The 17194-nt window shown below is 56.0% G+C and overlaps 9 protein-coding genes across 9 annotated transcripts; 2 read left to right on the top strand and 7 right to left on the bottom strand.

Moving 5' to 3' along the window:
• Positions 1 to 1540: 1540 nt before the first annotated feature.
• Positions 1541 to 3602, bottom strand: PG985_013250 (uncharacterized protein; the record flags this gene model as incomplete). The annotated part of the gene is made up of 6 exons (XM_066833016.1): positions 1541 to 2252; positions 2334 to 2546; positions 2639 to 2993; positions 3069 to 3200; positions 3264 to 3344; positions 3401 to 3602. 6 exons carry the CDS (start codon positions 3600 to 3602, stop codon positions 1541 to 1543), a joined length of 1695 nt encoding a protein of 564 aa, XP_066677756.1.
• Positions 3603 to 4434: 832 nt separating this feature from the next.
• Positions 4435 to 6224, top strand: PG985_013249 (cytochrome P450; the record flags this gene model as incomplete). The annotated part of the gene is made up of 3 exons (XM_066833015.1): positions 4435 to 4569; positions 4631 to 5783; positions 5848 to 6224. The coding sequence occupies 3 exons, from the start codon at positions 4435 to 4437 to the stop codon at positions 6222 to 6224; spliced, it is 1665 nt and encodes a 554-aa protein (XP_066677755.1).
• A 346-nt stretch (positions 6225 to 6570) lies between these two features.
• PG985_013248 (P-loop containing nucleoside triphosphate hydrolase protein) lies at positions 6571 to 7423 on the bottom strand (the record flags this gene model as incomplete). Its single annotated transcript, XM_066833014.1, has 3 exons — positions 6571 to 6648; positions 6730 to 6906; positions 7043 to 7423. 3 exons carry the CDS (start codon positions 7421 to 7423, stop codon positions 6571 to 6573), a joined length of 636 nt encoding a protein of 211 aa, XP_066677754.1.
• Positions 7424 to 7965: 542 nt separating this feature from the next.
• PG985_013247 (uncharacterized protein) lies at positions 7966 to 9160 on the top strand (the record flags this gene model as incomplete). The annotated part of the gene is made up of 2 exons (XM_066833013.1): positions 7966 to 8583; positions 8729 to 9160. 2 exons carry the CDS (start codon positions 7966 to 7968, stop codon positions 9158 to 9160), a joined length of 1050 nt encoding a protein of 349 aa, XP_066677753.1.
• Positions 9161 to 9893: 733 nt separating this feature from the next.
• Positions 9894 to 10109, bottom strand: PG985_013246 (uncharacterized protein; the record flags this gene model as incomplete). The annotated part of the gene is made up of 1 exon (XM_066833012.1): positions 9894 to 10109. The coding sequence occupies one exon, from the start codon at positions 10107 to 10109 to the stop codon at positions 9894 to 9896; it is 216 nt and encodes a 71-aa protein (XP_066677752.1).
• A 906-nt stretch (positions 10110 to 11015) lies between these two features.
• Positions 11016 to 12047, bottom strand: PG985_013245 (uncharacterized protein; the record flags this gene model as incomplete). The annotated part of the gene is made up of 1 exon (XM_066833011.1): positions 11016 to 12047. The coding sequence occupies one exon, from the start codon at positions 12045 to 12047 to the stop codon at positions 11016 to 11018; it is 1032 nt and encodes a 343-aa protein (XP_066677751.1).
• Positions 12048 to 12072: 25 nt separating this feature from the next.
• PG985_013244 (uncharacterized protein) lies at positions 12073 to 12510 on the bottom strand (the record flags this gene model as incomplete). The annotated part of the gene is made up of 1 exon (XM_066833010.1): positions 12073 to 12510. One exon carries the CDS (start codon positions 12508 to 12510, stop codon positions 12073 to 12075), a length of 438 nt encoding a protein of 145 aa, XP_066677750.1.
• Positions 12511 to 13178: 668 nt separating this feature from the next.
• On the bottom strand, positions 13179 to 14507 carry PG985_013243 (uncharacterized protein; the record flags this gene model as incomplete). The annotated part of the gene is made up of 3 exons (XM_066833009.1): positions 13179 to 13244; positions 13307 to 13799; positions 13942 to 14507. 3 exons carry the CDS (start codon positions 14505 to 14507, stop codon positions 13179 to 13181), a joined length of 1125 nt encoding a protein of 374 aa, XP_066677749.1.
• Positions 14508 to 15307: 800 nt separating this feature from the next.
• On the bottom strand, positions 15308 to 17134 carry PG985_013242 (uncharacterized protein; the record flags this gene model as incomplete). Its single annotated transcript, XM_066833008.1, has 1 exon — positions 15308 to 17134. One exon carries the CDS (start codon positions 17132 to 17134, stop codon positions 15308 to 15310), a length of 1827 nt encoding a protein of 608 aa, XP_066677748.1.
• Positions 17135 to 17194: the final 60 nt, after the last annotated feature.

The raw sequence follows: 17194 nt of genomic DNA, 5'->3' as shown, positions 1-17194 counted from the left end.
CCACATGCCTTCCTGAAATAAACGTTTACATTTCATTTGAGCAAGCAGCCCATGATGACCACCTTCCCAATTATTATTACCCACAAGAAGGATAATTGGTAATCATCGAATATTTTAGTGGTTCATCATCAGGGGCTGGGTCACTCCAGCCATGATTTTACACCCGAACAAATAGCAGCAGGAGACAAAACCGAAAGACTAGTGAGTTCCCATTGTCGTTACTTTCCTGTCACCGGATGATTGAATTTGTAAGACCCTCTTACCTAATTTGCTTAGTTGCGCATGCTGGTCGGCGTATTAATCAGGTGTACACTGGCTTCCGTGAAGCTCAGCGCGGTTTTCTTCTACCGCCGCATCTTTTGCAGTGGCGGCAAATCGGGCAGATTAAACACGCTGACATGGACAACCATCGTCGTTGTGGTCCTGTGGCTTCTAGTCTTCGAGTTCTTGCTGGTCTTCGAATGTGGCGCGGACTCGTGGGGACATCAAGTGGGCTCTTTCTCCCAAGCCTGCACTCTGGTGGTCCCCTCTATTGTAGGGCTAGCCGTCTCCGACTTTCTACTGGATGTCTGGATAATGGCACTCCCTATACCTGCTGTAGGTCCAGCCTAGGCCGAGTCGTAAGGACTATGGTCTAGCTAAAACGCGACTGACAAAATTGCTTGACAGATTTTGCGTCTCCACACAACCCTGCAAAGAAAAATGTCCATTGCAGGCATCTTTCTTCTCGCTTCCGTGTGAGGACTCACGTATTTGAGTAAATTTATCAAGTAGCTATTAACGTATGACACAGTGGCCTTGGCGCATCGATTGTTCGAATGGTGATCAGTATCAGGATCCAACTAGGCGGCATGGCATATCTCTTCGATACTGACCCTGAATGTGAGTCCATTTCCACAGCACCCAGCTTTGATTCCGAATGATGAAGATTTCTGACTTGTAATTTGTCCCCTTTGAGTAGACCGACTCACCCAAATGGCGTTTTACGCCATGCTAGAGTGCGGAATGGCCCTCGTTGCCGTAAATTTGCCATCGCTTCGGATTTTAGCTGTTTCGCCCAACATATCAGAACTAGTAGAAAAGATGAGAAGCAGACTTCGGCAATTAATTATACGCGACAACGGCTCCACTGCCGACCCGGATCACGCGTTGGCGCGCAATGGCGATGACGTGACGAGCGTCTAGTCATCTAAGACCGATCTAGCCGAGAGGACGAAAACACTGAGCCATGACTACCTCCAAGTTCGACTAAGCTTTCTAGAGGACACTGAGGGACAGCACTGGAGCATCACGGAGGTTCAGACTACCAAGCCGCGGAAAGGGAAACATGAAGGATTACAATAGCGTGGACCCGTCCAATGGAGCCTTTGAGATCGGGCGCCTTGATATAATACTGTACCTACGTTAACAAGCACGTAACTAGAAAGTCAAAACAAAACCAAGATGTGCATAACAGCGCCCCCACGCCTTCCACAAAATGTCGTGTCAACAGAAATTGAGATAATGATAACATCGATTCTTGGATGAACCAGCCCCAGATTCACTTCGCTATCCAAAAACCCCAGACCTTGTCCATCTTGCTCTGTGAGCGCGGCACGTACATAGCCTCATAATCATCAATCTCTTCCCTCAAGCCCCCCAAACTGAGATCCGCCGTGCCCGGCCTGACATACTTGGTCCTGAAGATCACCTTCCACCAGACAAGCGCCACAACGAAAAACCCAATCATGCCATAGTCCAGAAAGAACCACATGACATCCCACCCGCCGTCCAAGAACACATCGTAGCCCGCCGCCAAAACCATGAACAGCGTGCCCCCCATGGCCACGTACGACGTATAAGGCTGCCCCCGCCCCCGATACGGCAACCTATCGCGCCCAACCCCCTGCCTCCGCAGCGCCGCGTAAAAGTGCCGGAAGACCAGCGCCGTGCACCCGTAGTTGAGCAGCTGGCAGCACGTGATGAGGTCGACGAGGTAGGTCAGCACCTTGGCCGAGGCGTTGTCGACCTGCAGGAAGGCGAGCAGGCCGAACGCCAGCGCCAGGAGCAGGGCGTAGACCGGGACGCCGCCGCCCCGCGTGCACCGGCCGAAGAGGGCCGGGGCGTGGCCCTGCAGCGCCATGCCGTGCAGGGTCCGCGTCGCGACGAAGAGCATGCCGCTGCCGGAGCTGAAGATGGAGGTCATGATCAGGGCGTTGACGAGGTGCGGCAGGCCTTGGATCGAGAGCCGGCCCATTGCGATGACGTAGGGTCTGTTTCATGACGTCGGGTTAGTTTTAACTATTATCAAGGTGAAGAGCACCTGCGTGCCCCGACTTGTGGGGAAAACTTACGAAGCGGCGCCGGTTCCCGAACCGTCGAGCTTACCAGCCAGAATGGCAAGCAGGGTCTCGTCATTGTAGGGTATCAGGATACCGATGCACAAAGCGGAGCCGACACAGAAAAGCAAGATCCGCCAGATGAAAGATCGAAACGCGGGCGGCATAGTCTTTCGCGGGTTCTCCGTTTCCGCCGCTACCATTGAGATGTACTCGGGACCACACATCCTAGAGTTTTTGAGCTATCGTATGAGCCCCTATTCTGTTTTCCTCAGGAAAGTATATACCATGATATGGAAGAACTGGGCTTGTAGACTTACGTGAAACTAGCCTGGTAGGCACACGAAATCACCCCGACGAACTTGCCGGTGCCTCCCGGGGCGAGGTGCTCCACAAACGCCCCTGGATCTTTCCAGTACCTGAACCCGTACCGGTCGTGCAGAGGGTTGCCGCCCAGCATGGTGACGAAGGTGAAGACGAAGAGGCCCAGCATCAGAAACACCTTGAATGTCGAGAGGTAGAACTCGGAGACGCCCCAGTACCGGACGGAGAAGACATGGAGGATGACGTACAGCACGATCATGGCGACAATGACGGCTTCCACCGGGACCTTGTCCGTCCAGAAGGTGATCATGATGTTCATTGCCACTATCTCGAAGGGAACCAAGAAGGCCACTGTGAGGTGTAAGCAGGTACAATAGCCCTGGCGACGTAAAGAGAGAAAAGTGGTGCGTGCCTGCTGTCACTTACCGCAGAAGAAGAAGTTCCATGCCATGGCAAAACCCAGAGCACCGTCCACCCACTCGCCCCCAAAACGTACAAAGGGCGACGGGATCGGCAGATAGCTCACCATCTCCGCGAAACATTCGTTGACAGACCACACTGAGGTAAAAGTCAGCTCCCACTCATTTGCACGTCCCAATCAAAAGGGACGGACTTACTGACCCCTCCCCCATATGGCGAAGGCAATGAAGAGACCTGCGGGACCACCCTTTGGTAATGCGGAGCCCATCTGTACAAATAGCGCTGGAGTGGTATCAGATTAGCAAGAAAGAGTTGCAGAGAGGTCATGGATAACTTACAAGTGCCAATGGCTCCGCCGATGGCGAACATTTGCACCTCTCTAGCCCGTAGCTTACGGTGCAGCGCTTGGGATCCGGCGGTGAAGTCTACCGCCACACCCTCGGCGACGTCGGAACCATCGCCCCGGCTGAGACCGGACGGTTGTTTGCTGTTGTCAGAATCGGCCGGTGGCCCCTTTTCGCGGATCTCGGGGGCGGCCATGGCGGAAAGTGTGGACAGGAGCTAATGGACTAGTCAATTGAACTTGGTCGTGGCATTAAGCGTAAGTAAGAGAAGAATAATGCCCAAGACTTCCGACGACGCGACGTCATCCGAAGAAGAAAGCATGCTTCTTGTATCGGCCAATCAGGGGGCCAGCGTCGCATTATGGTTCGCGAGATCGGATAGCGCTCTCAGGTAACACGAAGCCGCAAGTTTCGTGTATGAGCGGCCAATCCCTGACTGAGCAGATGCCGGCTTTTCATCTCGTTGCAAATCCTCTTGATTTGATCGCCAAGTACGACCCGAACCGCGAGACATATTGATCCATACGAGGGTGGGGTGCTCTCGACGGCGTAATCTTTTGCCGTCCGAATATATCTAAACTTCTCATTGATATTGAGGCCGGCCCTATTGTTTGGGTCAAAATCGGCAAATAAGAGAATACGAGTATCGCCATTTTCAAGACCTTGTTCCTGCAGATAAGAAGTTCCAACGAAAGGGAAATAGCATATACTTTGTTACGGCAACTGCATAAGCAAATCACCCAGATACTACAATCCTTTGAGTCGTCTTACTACCGGCATCATGTTGGCCCATTACCAAGTTGATCTACACCAATTGGTCTCACTGCAGCTCAATGCGGGGTAGGCCAACAACAGCCATGCAACTCTATCATCGCAAGCTCCGATCACTTCTTATCTCCCAGTCGAGGAGCTCGTCGGATGATAAGATGACCGGGGATAGATAAAATAGCTATTGAAACAGCCAAAAGTGAGGAATTCGCATCGAGACTCGCCCAACAGAACACATCACGAAGCGAGGGGAGTTCACCATGGAATTGAAACTGATGGACACGATCACTCCTGTTGCGTACGGAATGGGGCAACTGGGAACGGCGATGACACGCGCAAATATCATCCCCATCCTGCTATTTGGTGGACTAATCGTGCTAGTCCTGCTGTACTATGTAAACCTGTGATACCCCTTCCCACCCACCACACATGTCTTATTGATAAGGGTTATGATAGGTCGGCTATGCCACCGACATTCCTCACATAAAGGGATTACCCGAGATTCCTGGCGCCGTGCCGGTCTTTGGCCATCTGCTGCAGCTCGGCGAGGACCACGCCACAACATGCGAGAGGTGGTGGCGGCAATACGGACACTCGGTCTTCCAGGTCAAGCTCGGCAACACCCGCGCCGTGGTGGTCAACTCCTTCGACGACTGCAAGAAGATGCTGCTAGGAAACCAGAACGCCGTCATCGACCGCCCGAAGCTGTACACCTTCCACGGCGTCATCAGCAGCACGCAGGGCTTCACCATCGGCTCGTCGCCCTGGGACGAGTCGTGCCGGAAGAAGCGCAAGGCCGCGGGCACGGCGTTGGGCAGACCAGCTTTGAGGAATTACTACCCCATGTTCGACCTGGAGAGCTACTGCATCGTCCGGGACCTGCAGCAAGACAGCCGGTCCGGCGAGGTCGAGATCGACGTCCGGCCCTACATCCAGCGCTACGCCCTCAACACGACGTTGACCCTGTGCTACGGCATCCGCATGGACGCCGTCTACGACGACCTGCTGCGCGAGATCCTACAGGTGGGGTCGGCCATCTCGCTGCTACGAAGCGCGTCCGAGAATCTGCAGGACTACGTTCCGATCCTGCGGTATCTGCCCAACAACGAGAAGACCAAGCGTTCCAGAGAGCTGCGGGACCGCCGCGACGCGTATCTGGACCTTCTCTTGGCCAAGGTCCGCGACATGATCGAGCGCGGCATCGACAAGCCCTGCATCGCCGCCGCCATCCTCAAGGACGAGGAGACGAAACTGACCGGCGTCGAAGTCTCGTCCATCTGCCTGTCGCTCGTCTCGGGCGGCTTCGAAACGATCCCCGGGACGCTGACGTCGTGCCTCGGCTCCCTGTCGACCCCCGAGGGGCAGGTCTGGCAGGACCGCGCCTACGAGGACATCAAGCGCCATTACCCGGACGTGCGCGATGCGTGGATCGGGTGTTTCGTCGAGGAGAAGGTCCCGTACGTGAACGCGATCGTCAAGGAGGCGGGGCGGTACTACACCGTCAGCGCCATGAGCCTGCCGCGGAAGACGGTGACCGAGGTCCGCTGGAACGGGGCCGTGATCCCGCCCAAGACTATGGTTCTGATCAACGCGCAAGCCGGTAACCACGGTATGTATCACAATATTCGCATTATTCCCTATCTTTCTACCTCTGACCAACCTGGAAACCGCAGACAAAGCCCACTTCGGCCCCAACGCTGACAAATTCGACCCGGAGCGGTGGCTGAAAACCGTTGACCCACCCGCCGAAGCCGAAGTAACTGGCCTGGGTCACCTAAGCTTCGGCACCGGGTCGCGCGCCTGTTCCGGCCAGCACATCGCGTCGCGGCTGCTCTACGCGGCGCTGGTGCGCCTGCTGGCGTCGTACAAGGTCGTGGCGAGCGAGGCGAGCCCGCCCAATACGGACTACGTGGACTACAACCAGTTCAAGTCGGCGCTGGTCGCCATACCGCGCGAGTTCAAGGTCAGGCTTGTGCCGCGGGATGCGGATGTTACTAGGGAGTGTCTAGAGCTGGCGGAGGGGAGGACTAGGGGGCATTATAAGGAGTAGGTGGCTGCTTGGATAATTTCAGGGGTGGCAATGTGGATACTGTACATTCAGCTCAATCTCTATCACTGCACCATCTTGTTGGATAATAAGTGCCATTCATTCAAAGGGTCACTCTCATTCCACTCTAGGCATCATTTTCACTCCTGGACGAGTACAGACTAACCGTGAGAATTGATTGGTTGTTCATTACATACTTCAGCTCACCCCTGTAAGGTATAAAAATCGATATCATTACCCAAGGAAGAATGCTGTGCCAACGAGGGGTGTTATCCGTATCGTCTCTCCCTTGGCTGTATCCATTGCCCACCGCCTCCTGTATCGATGCCCACCCGTCCTCCGCTCCGTCCTAATCACTATCAGGGATGGACGATAGAACCTCCTCAAACTTGCCCAGGTAATTCTCCAGGGAGCTATCTGTGCATATCTGCGATGGTAATGTAGCCACATAGTCAGCAAGGGAACAAGGGAAGCTGTAGAAAAGACTCGTCAAGGGGGATATACGAACCGTCTCGGCGATGTCTCGATAATGCTCACGGATGGCCTTCATGTTCTCGATGTACTCGTCGTACCGCCGGGCAAAGCGTTCCTTGTCGTCGGCGGAGTCCCGGCCCCCCTGCAAGAACCGGGCTTCGGCGGTGGCGCGCTCGCATCCTAGGATAACCACCTTGACAGGCTTACCGAGCTGTTGCAGTTGAGGTCGTGTATTAGCATTCTCTCTCTCTCTCTCCCTCTCTCTCCTCTCTGTCTTCTCTTCCTTCATTTCTTATAGTCATCTTGTTCCTTGCTCATGACGAACCAGGAGTAAGTATACCACTTACCGCCTTCTCGAAAGCCCGCGCCGTCTCCATGTTGCGCGGGAACCCGTCCACCAGCCAAGTCGTCGCGAACCGCTCGCCCAGCTTGTGCTCGAAGACCGGGACGAGCACGTCGGCCGGCAGCAGCTTGTTCTCCTCAATGTGCTCGCAGATCTTGTCGTAGTCGATACTCCCCTCCTCTTGCAGCCACGGGTCTTGCTGGCTGAGCTCGCGCAGATGGTCCCCCAACGAGAGGTGGGTGTAAGGATGGACCGCCGCGTCGGATTGGGGGCGGCTCCCGGCGACGACGCGCTGGCAGAGGGTGCCCTTGCCGCACCCCGGCGGGCCGAGGACGAAGACGAGGGTGAAACCGAAGTCTGAACTGGAGTCGCTAATACGCCCCATATTGCAGCGTATTTGTGGGCTTTGTGTTGTAGGATGACTGCGAAATACAGTAGATGGAATTGGGTTTGAAACTTGGGAAAGGACGTGATAGTGGATGCTGATGGGATTTTATAAACTGATTGAAAGCATGGGTTGACTCTCTAGCTGTTTGTATAGATGGGATATGAGCACAACATTTTCAGTTGACTTATAGCAACAAGTGGATTGTCCTCAGTTTGTCGGAGGAACAAATATGTTGTCTGGTAGTATTGCGTATCAATAGCCTATTTGTGCTGTTTGCATAGGCCTGTTTTACCCCCTATTTGAGATCAGATGACTCTAACCTTTTGTTAGACATTCGTACAACTTGCATTTTCTTAACTTCCATTTCTTGGTACATTGGTTAGATTCACAGAGTTGAACTACTCATTGCTATGCAGTAGACTAAACATAAATTGGTATCCTCATAAATAGGCCAAGTAGCCCTTGCGATTGAATTCTGCACGGATTAATCCTACCCGAATTCCCCAAGACACCATAATACTGTGAGAGGACTAAAAACGATGTCCATCTTCGCCCCTTTCCACTGGCCCTTGGCCATAGCAGTAACGTGCCTCTGCGCCATGGCCACAGGAGCCTACTTTGCCTACCACCGCTACCATCACACCAACTCCGTCGTTCCCATCTCGGTCAACTACTTCTTCACCCGCAAGTGCAACAAGGAGTGCGCCTTCTGCTTCCACACCGAGAAGACCTCGCACGTCGCCTCCGAGGCGGACATGAAACAGGGGCTCCGCCTGCTCCGCGAGGCCGGCATGCGCAAGATCAACTTCGCCGGCGGCGAGCCCTTCCTCTACCCCAAGAAGCTGGCCATGCTGTGCCGCTTCTGCAAGGAGACGCTCGGCCTCGAGAGCGTCAGCATCATCACCAACGGGACCAAAGTGACGCGGGACTGGCTGCGGCAGCACGGCAAGTGGGTCGACATGCTGGGCGTCAGCTGCGACAGCTTCGACGAGCAGACCAACGTCGCCATCGGCCGCGGCACGGGCGACAACGTGGCGCAGCTGTTCCGCATCCGCGGCTGGTGCCGCGAGCTGGGCATCCTGTTCAAGCTCAACACGGTGGTGTGCACGCACAACTGGCAGGAGGACATGGCCGACATGGTGGCGAAGTTGGACCCGGTAAGCGACTTCGGTGTTTGTTCGCCGTTCTCCCAGTTTCTCATGAGGGAAAGAGTACCTGTTTACTCGTGAAATTCCCCTTACTGCCTTTTAAGGCATCATGTTCAATCCAAAAAGAGTAAATACTAACGCCGAGAAACTATAGGTCCGGTGGAAGGTGTTTCAGGTCCTTTACGTCGAGGGCGAGAACGACGCCGCAGAGGGCGACGCCCGGCTCAACAAGCGCAAGCGCAATGCCAAGAAGCTTCTCATCTCCGACGAGCAGTTCGGCGTCTTTTGCAGCAAGCACCGGCATCTCGATTGCTTCATCCCTGAGCCCAACTCTGTCATGGCGTCGAGCTATCTTCTTCTGGACGAGTACCTGTGCTTCTTGGACAAGGGCGCCGGGGTCGAGAAGCAGTCGTCGTCCATCTTGGAAGTCGGGGTGCAGAAAGCGCTCAGCCAGGTGTACTGGGACCAGAAGGCATTCAAAGAGCGTGGGGGCATATTTGAGTGGTCGAAGGATGATCTCGGAAATGGAGACGTGGGGGGCGGAAACAACTGCGGAGCCGCCAGCACGAAGTCGCTAGATTGGTGATCGGAGAGCCGGTTGGGATTTGGATTAGCAACGCCACCTGGAAAGCTATGCTTGGGGTCGGATGATCGGGCTAAGTTTAGTGAAGGAGCCTGCAATGCAAACTCGTGGTCATCATATGTATGTCATGGTGCCCAATGGTTCTTCTTTAGCGCTCGCATCATCTGTTGCCCGAGTTACCGATCTTGAAATTGATGGAATGTTGTCTATAGATGCCAGCTATTGGGATTCCTCTAGACCTTCGTCCTTTCCAGTGCAATGTCGAACATTCATGTGAATACGGACGTGTTTGTTGTTGAAACCGGATCACCTCGAGTAAGAGCTGTCAATCAGCTGAACCCTGATCCGTTTTTCGGTAGTGCCAAATGTGCGTTCCTGCGAATCTGGATTGATGCAAAGCCATGTCGACTGTAAGTAAGTATGTTACGGTTTGTGATATGTAGAAGCTGATCAAGATCAAGATCACGTGCACATTCATCAGTTAACTTTGGTTCAGTTCTAACCAGTCCATTTGAAAACGAAAGCCTCACAGATGGTAGAACCTTAGGTGCATTGGCCATTGCGTAAGGGCAGAGGACTGTGGGTTTCTTCTCGTAACTTCCCTATTCAAGAAAAGTCAATAACTGATTTGCATGCCAACCGAATGTTCTTTCTAGGCAGGACACAGTATTGAGGTAAACCTCACGCAACCATGACCGAAATGTCCTCAGTGCCACCACCACCATACATCTCTAGCTCAGTCCGGGTTTTGAGTTATGAGCTCGTTGAAGATGCAGAGGTGGCCAACGACGCCGAGCTTAGAGAACTCAACAAAATCTGCCTTCCCAAATGGAGTCGTCGGGTTCATAAGCGCCGTCGCCAAGGCCGCCGTGTCGCGCGCCCCGAACGGCCAGAGTACGCAACCGTCATGGGCCTGCCTCCGAACCCTCGATGGAAAGCTGTTCTGGTGCATCTCCGAGACGGTCTGCGTCGTTACGGTATCACTCTAAGTGATATTCGCACAAGACGACAGGGCTTCATGAGCATCATTGCAACCATCCTCTATTGTCTGGCATGCAACCCACGCTCGGCTCCGTATACAACAACTGAATCCGCCCCAGACTATGCAGAGATATGCGCACCCTTTAATGATTCTTCTTATGGGAGGGCATACATTCTGGAACACATCTGTTCCGCAACAAGGCATATGCTTCGAGCTAACTATGATGGCTCAGACAGGACAGTATCGCCATATTCGTGGGGACCAGGTCTTCGCGAGCCGGCGCAGCGGTATGCAAAGTTCGTCGTGACGTTTGCTACCCACTTCTGCCACTATTGGTCCAGCATGGAGATCAGCCAACGTCACGACTCCATTAAACGTATAGACGGAGTCTCGTCGTCGTTGAATTGGGATCGCCCGGACGATCCTTCCGACTGGGGCATGCTGCTTTACTGCATCCACGCCCATAATCAAACAGCGCTCGGGTATCACGGGACAGTACGGGCCCTTGTCGGCGACATGCCCGTGATGGGGCCCGAGACGCTCATTCGAAAGCTGTCGGTTGACTATCACATCTTGATACCTCTATGCTTCTCCAGACGCGGGGAACAGGATGCGGCGGACAGGTTACGAGAAACCATCAAGAGCCTGGCGATTCGACACCACGTATCTCTGGAAGTCCCTACAAAAAGACCGGTGCGACGGACGGGTGGCAAGAACAAAACAGAAAAGGGATCGAATTCCATATTACACCTTTTCGCGAAAGCAATAAACTCCCTGCGGGGTGGCATCTCGTCTTCCCTCGCGTGAGCCTCGATCCCTAGGATGTCTGACTTCGCCATTACCGCGAGACGAAGATCCTTCCCGCATTTCAAATGCCTATCCCCGCTCCCCCCTTGTTTTCACCAAGTCCATGAGTGCCTTGAACGCCGCCGCGTCCTTGCCGCCTGACGCCCGTATAACGGTAGGGCTTACACCGAATTCGATCGAGCCACTTCTCGGGTCTCTAAATGCGTACGGAAAAATCAGTTCGTTCTCGTTAACATCCCGTCCCGCCTTCCGCAGCTGCCTGATGCGTTCGCGCCCGTCGCGAACCAACCGCAAATTCTTGAGTTCATGGAAGCCTAGACCAGCTCCGGTTATGCCTCTCTTCTCGAGCATATAGGCCTCTGCCTCGCCCATCTTCCACAGCTCGGCCGTCGTTCTGCCATGCAGCAGCACAAAGTCCTCGATCTCGAGGAGGCCGCGACCCGATGCCAGTCGCGACTCGACCGCGGCGTTCCATCTTGGGCCTCCGCTGAGGTTGATGAAGGACGGGATGGACAGGAAGAAAGACTCCCAGCAGGGGTCTTGGGTGTCGACGTAGGGTGCGCCCGCGGCGCAGCCGACCAGCTCGATCCGTCCTAGCCCCATAACAGCCCGTGTCGCGATGAGCCGCGCCATGGCGTCGCTTAAAAGGCAATTGACGATGCGCAGCTCGCGCAGGCTGGGTAGCTTGGGCGCGTCGTTCTCGAATGAAACCGTTTCGTCACCCCAAACGGCGGTGGCGTACAGGTTACCGGGACCGGCGACGATCTCGAGCCGCCGCAGTGCCGTGGCGTGGCAGTACCAGTGGCGATCCAGCATGTCCTTGACGTCTTGGCATTCGTATTCGCCGTCGTCCAGTATCCCCTTCACATCCCACATCCCAAGCGACAGACTCTCTAGACGCCCCATGAACGCGGCCCAAGCCGGAGTCTGCCATGCCGACGACGGAGCAAGGACCAGATTGGGCACGGATAGGTGCCGGATGGTGCCTGGGTTGTCCGCGAGGGCCCGCCACGTCGCGGCCAGGCATTGGCGCCAGCCGGGCAGCCCCTCCTCTTCTGCCAGTTCTTCGGCGGGGTCTTCGGGGGCCATGGGGCCCCACATACCGACCCAGTCGTCATATTCGAGCTCAGCACCCCGGAAGCCGACCTCGCCGCCCGGGTCCGCCAAGAAGCGTATTGAAAACGAAGAGATGCCTGGCAGGGTCTTTCCGGTCAACAAATCGCGAGTGAAGTTCGGTAATCCCCCGCGCAGACCAGTCGGCATCGCCTGTCGTCGTCATGGGTTCCTCTGTCTCGTCGATCCCCTCTTCTGGTTCCGGGACGGCCAAGTCCAACGTCAGGGCCAGACCGCGGGCATATTGCCCGTACTTGGCGATGATGTCGGCGACTGCGCGCTGCTCGTCCAAGCGATTGGAAAAGCGAATCGACGTGTACAGGCCTGGGGTGAGGCAGCGGCGGAGGCGCGAGTCCACCGCGCTCAGCTGGAGCCGGTCCTGAAAAGGGAGAGCTTGTTCGATTTCGCTCAGCAGCTCTTCCGGCAGGGTCTGGAAAGTCCCAGAGGCCATTGTTGGAGGTGCGTTTCCCCTGCCCCGACCACTGCAACGGGAGATCGAGTAGTATCCTGCGGGGAACTGTCTCAATCGCTTTCAATTCGTTTATTTGAGGTATGTCGGTATTGCAAGTTCTTTTACCGTTCGATGAGAGCAAAAGCAAGTGGGGTCGTCTTACTAGGCTGGCTGCCCGCCGTCTGCCTGACCCCTCCATTAATTAGCGGCCGGGTGATGCGAGTGCGAGCTGCGTTTGAGCTACTTTTCGATTGGGAATTGACAATGTGCGGGGAAAGGGGCAGTCAATTGATGCTCTCTCTCGTGCAACAAGTCCGTTATTTGCATCATTGATAAGGAATTGTGTTTATCCCACTTAAGTACTTGTTTGAAGTAGAGCATGATTATGCGATTGAATACACTGGGCTGTCGGTAACATTAAGGAATACAAGTTGAATAATACGTCGGCGGATTTTGCCAAGCACGACACCCTCGACCTCTTTTGGTAAACGGCTGCGTTGTTTCTAGGCCCACTCATTGAAGAGAGCAGTTGGCAATGTAGGAGAGTCAGCCCTGGGTCCCTTTCCCTCGGGCAATGGCGAGGTGGTGCCTTGAGTATCAGTACCGGTGTCCCGATCGAGGGTTTTAGAGGGCTTCGAGCAGCGGCAGGCACCAATAGGGGGTGTTCCCTACTGGACGACAGAGGGGATGAGCCCGGCCTCTTTGCCACCACCGACGTCTTCGGGGCCCACCGACTCGCGAAGAAGGAAAACAGCAATCCCGTCGCCATGAGCACTAATCCGACAAATCCACCCACCGCGATACCAACTAGAGTCTTGACTGATGTGCGATTTTCCTTGTTTTCGTTGCTGCCGCTGGGCTCGGTGCGTCCGCCGGGATCGGGTGGCAGTCCACCGTCACCGGGCGCTCCAGCAGTGGGCGTCGCGCCGCCTATTTCACTAGTACCGCAGACGTCGGGGACGTCGTTATTGGATGCATCCACGGCCCTGGCTCGAATCTCGAGCTCCTCGACAGCCGAGCGTACCTGCCAGATGTAAAACTTATTGGCGTCGTGGTTCACCAAAAGGTAGGCGGCGGCCAGAAACTGCGTGCCAAATCTCAGAGGGTAGGGATCAGCCTCATTAGCGTTCTCGACCGGGGCTTCGATCAGGACAATGTCGGGTTCTTCGGGATGGACGGCAATCTCCCCCGTGTCTTTGTCCAGGGACACATTCGGCACCACCAGCTCGTCGGCGGCGAAGTCGATCGACAGCCCCGACTCGAAAGTAATCGTCAGCGTACCATTGAACCTACTCGGTAATCGCACGGTTGTTAGATCTAGAGCCGACTAGTAGAACCTTGGAAAACGGCCACACAGACGAAAGGGGGTGGGGTGGTGACGTGGCTGCTCACGAGTTTGCCTCTAGCAAAAGAGCTTGAGATCTTAATTACCTTGCCGTCGCGTTTGTTTTTTCAATCGTCACGCTGTGAGAGTAGGGCGGGTCGTAATTGTGAGTCCAAAGCCCCATACTTTTTCGCCGAAATATACTCGGATCCACCGGGAGCCGCATCATGGTCGGTCGATAAGGGTCGAGACAAAAGCTAGACGGCGGCTGGCCGGCCTCATTGCCCAACAGCGACATGGAATCGCCGCCGGTATAGTTCACGAGGATATCGGCCACCGGCAGAGACAGCCCGGAGATGCAGCCGGGCGAGGGCGATATGTCGGCCACAAGCGGATCTCCCAAGACTCTGGCCGCATCATAGCCGCCCAGGACGAGGCTGCCGTCGATCTGGGGCGACATCCCGACCCCCCGGCCCCACCAGAACCCCCACGACCGCGACGCGATCAGGCCTCTGTTCTTTAGGGTGTCGAGCAGAGACGAGTTGGCGCCGAGTCCCAGTTGCATAATTGCCAGGACTCCCGGACTGGACTCGGCCGGCCCCATGGCTATAGCGATGGGGTAGTCCTCTAATGTTGTGTTTTTGCCGAGTCTTAGATAGTCTAGTACGTACATGTTTATCGCCGGAGTCTCGGGGTTTTCCGTGTCGTTAAGGAATGGCGTGCCGTCCGTTTTCTTTCCACTGGTCGAGCTGGAAGAGTTATAGGCTCCTCCCCGAAAGGTCGTGCAGGCAGCTGGGGAAAAGAACGTCACGGGACTTTCGGTGGTCTCTTCGCAAAAGCCACCTGTGGGCCAGACCAAGGAGAGGTTTCCCAGGCTAGAGACCTGTGTGAGCTTCCTCGGCCCCGAGACAGGGGAAACAAGGGCAGCTTACCTGGTGGGCATGAAAGCGAAATGTTGTTCCGGGCTTCCTACTGACACTGGAATCCCTCGAGCAATCATTCCATTGGAGAGCGTGACGTTCCCGACGGGTAAAGCTATAGGGGGTGGTAGACATTCTGCTCTGGAAGATCGCGCTGCAAGTGACAGAAGTAGTACCCAGATAGCATCAATCATACTTACTTATTCAATTGGCGAGTGTTGTGCCTTGAATATCAGAAAGCGACAAAACCCAGGGCTCGTGGATCGACAAGGCATTTGTTTCTGGCTAAGTGGAAGGGCGAAGGTCAAGATAGCAGCATGATTCTTGAATCAACACTCAAAGAGCAGGTCCGCAGCACCCCATGACTTGGGACAGTCAATTGTTCCGCTTAAGTTTTCCAGGCCTGGCGAGGAAACAACAAACAAGGCGTGCTTTCTTCAACGCCCCAGCCATATACTGATCCCGAATGTTTGCATCAGTCATCCCTTTCTTCATTAACGATGTTTGTATATGCAACTATCAAACATAGATCATTATGTACATATCTATCTGACTATACCGGGGCCATCCCGGCCGGCCTAGTCAAGTCATTCATCGGATAATCCCCGTCCCGCGGCCGCGTCCGGTCCCCGCCCCTCTGCCCATAGATGCTGTTCCGCACCACGGCCGCGCTGCCCGCGACCAGGTTGCTCGGGTCCATGTAGTCGAACGCGGGCAGCCGGCCCCAGGCGCCCGTGCGCACGGCCTCGAGCGCGAGGACCGAGATGAGAAAGGTGTTGACGCCGAAGACGGCCCAGATGTACAGGTCCTGCCCGATGGCCAGCGCCGTGCGCCGCACCGTCGCGGGCGCGGACTCCCGGAACCCGCCCACCATGAGCTGCGCGCTCGCGTACCCGACCAGGATGTCGTCGATCATGGAGGTTATGGAGTTGGTCAGCCCCGCCAGCGTCGCCTCCTCGGGGCCCGGCGGGGGCGCCTGCGTCTGGTCGCTGCCGTTGGTGCGGGAGGTGACGTAGTCGGCGATGCTGGCGTTGAACGAGTTGCCCACGAGCGAGACGTACAGCGTCGTCTGCGCGTTGGAGATGAGCTCGAACTGCCGCGTCGCCGCAAACGTCAGGTTCTGCGTGTCGAAATCCGCCGTCACCTCGGCCACCGGCTCGTCGGGCAGCGGCGTCACCGTCACGTTGCGGTCGCCGAGCCCCACATTAACCTCGAACACGCGCGGCACGTACTCGAACCGGCACTGCGTCGCGTTGAGGTTGCCGTACGAGTCGCCCGCCGTGATGGCCAGCAGGCGCCGCGGGTCGTCGGGCCGGTTCGCGTGCGCCACGCCCATGGCGACGACGGTGTCGCTCGTGTGGCCGATGTAGAGCGAGTACTCCGGGTCGCGCGGCGGGCTGTTGGGCAGGTAGCCCTGGGCGATGTACATGCTGTCCGCGCCGCCGAGCTTGTAGAGCCGGAACCGCGAGCTGGCGTTGTACATGCAGGCCACGCGCGTCTCGTAGCCGACCTCGCGGTACGTGTAGGCCTGCGCCATCGGGTCCGCGAGGACGGCCTCCTCGTCCAGCAGGCCCACGCCGGCGCCGACGCCGTACGAGCGCCCGACGTACGTGAAGCCCGAGTAGTCGATTTTGGCGTGGCGGCGCGCCTTGCCGTCGATCGGCGTCGCGGAGGCGGCGGAGGTGAGGATGCCGCCTTGCATCATGACGCCCACGGAGTAGGTGAACAGGCCTTTTGTCGTCCTCAGCGTGGGACCGGCCGAGTCCAGCTCGCTTGGATATTCCCGGAGTAGACTCGAGTTGCGGTAGTGCGGTATCGTCACCGTCGTGTTCCTGATCACGGCTGTCGTGAGAGGGGTCATCGCGCCAGCCCACAATGCCGACTGGGCCGCCATGAGGACGAGGAAGGAGGCCAGCAAGAGTATATACTTCATGGGCAGCTCCATCGACATGCGGGAAGAGCACAGGCCGATCCAAAACCGCACGACGTCGAAATGCACCGGGTGCTTCTGGAAGTATATCCTGGTGGCGTAGTTGATGAGCTTGCAGATGACGCCGCTGAAGACGAGTCCCAGCAAGTTGGCCAAGACCTGTATGGCGAGCTGGACCGACGCCCGGTTGTTGACGAAAGTCCGGTAGAGGTCGTCCGGCACTGTCCAGCTCTTCTTGTTGGCGGTGACGAGCAATACGCTCAGGGCCGTCGTGATTATGAGGCCGTAGAAGGGTCCGTGCTTGTCCAGCAAGTCCAGGACTCTCTGTGTGGACGTAGACTGCGGCTGGGGATCGGATGTCTCGTCGTCGTCGTATCGTTCATAGGCAGATCGGACGGAGACTCTCGCCAGTCTCTTGGACATCATCCTTACCACTCCCGGTGGAGCCATGGTGGTTCAGGGGTGGTATAAGCTGCATCCGGATGCTATAACTCACCAAAAACGAAAGTC

Source organism: Apiospora marii, assembly GCF_038362585.1.
Source record: "Apiospora marii strain CBS 49790 chromosome Unknown utg000011l_segment0_segment0, whole genome shotgun sequence".
Classification (NCBI taxonomy): domain Eukaryota; kingdom Fungi; phylum Ascomycota; class Sordariomycetes; order Amphisphaeriales; family Apiosporaceae; genus Apiospora; species Apiospora marii.
This window is presented reverse-complemented; position numbering and strand designations above follow the sequence as displayed.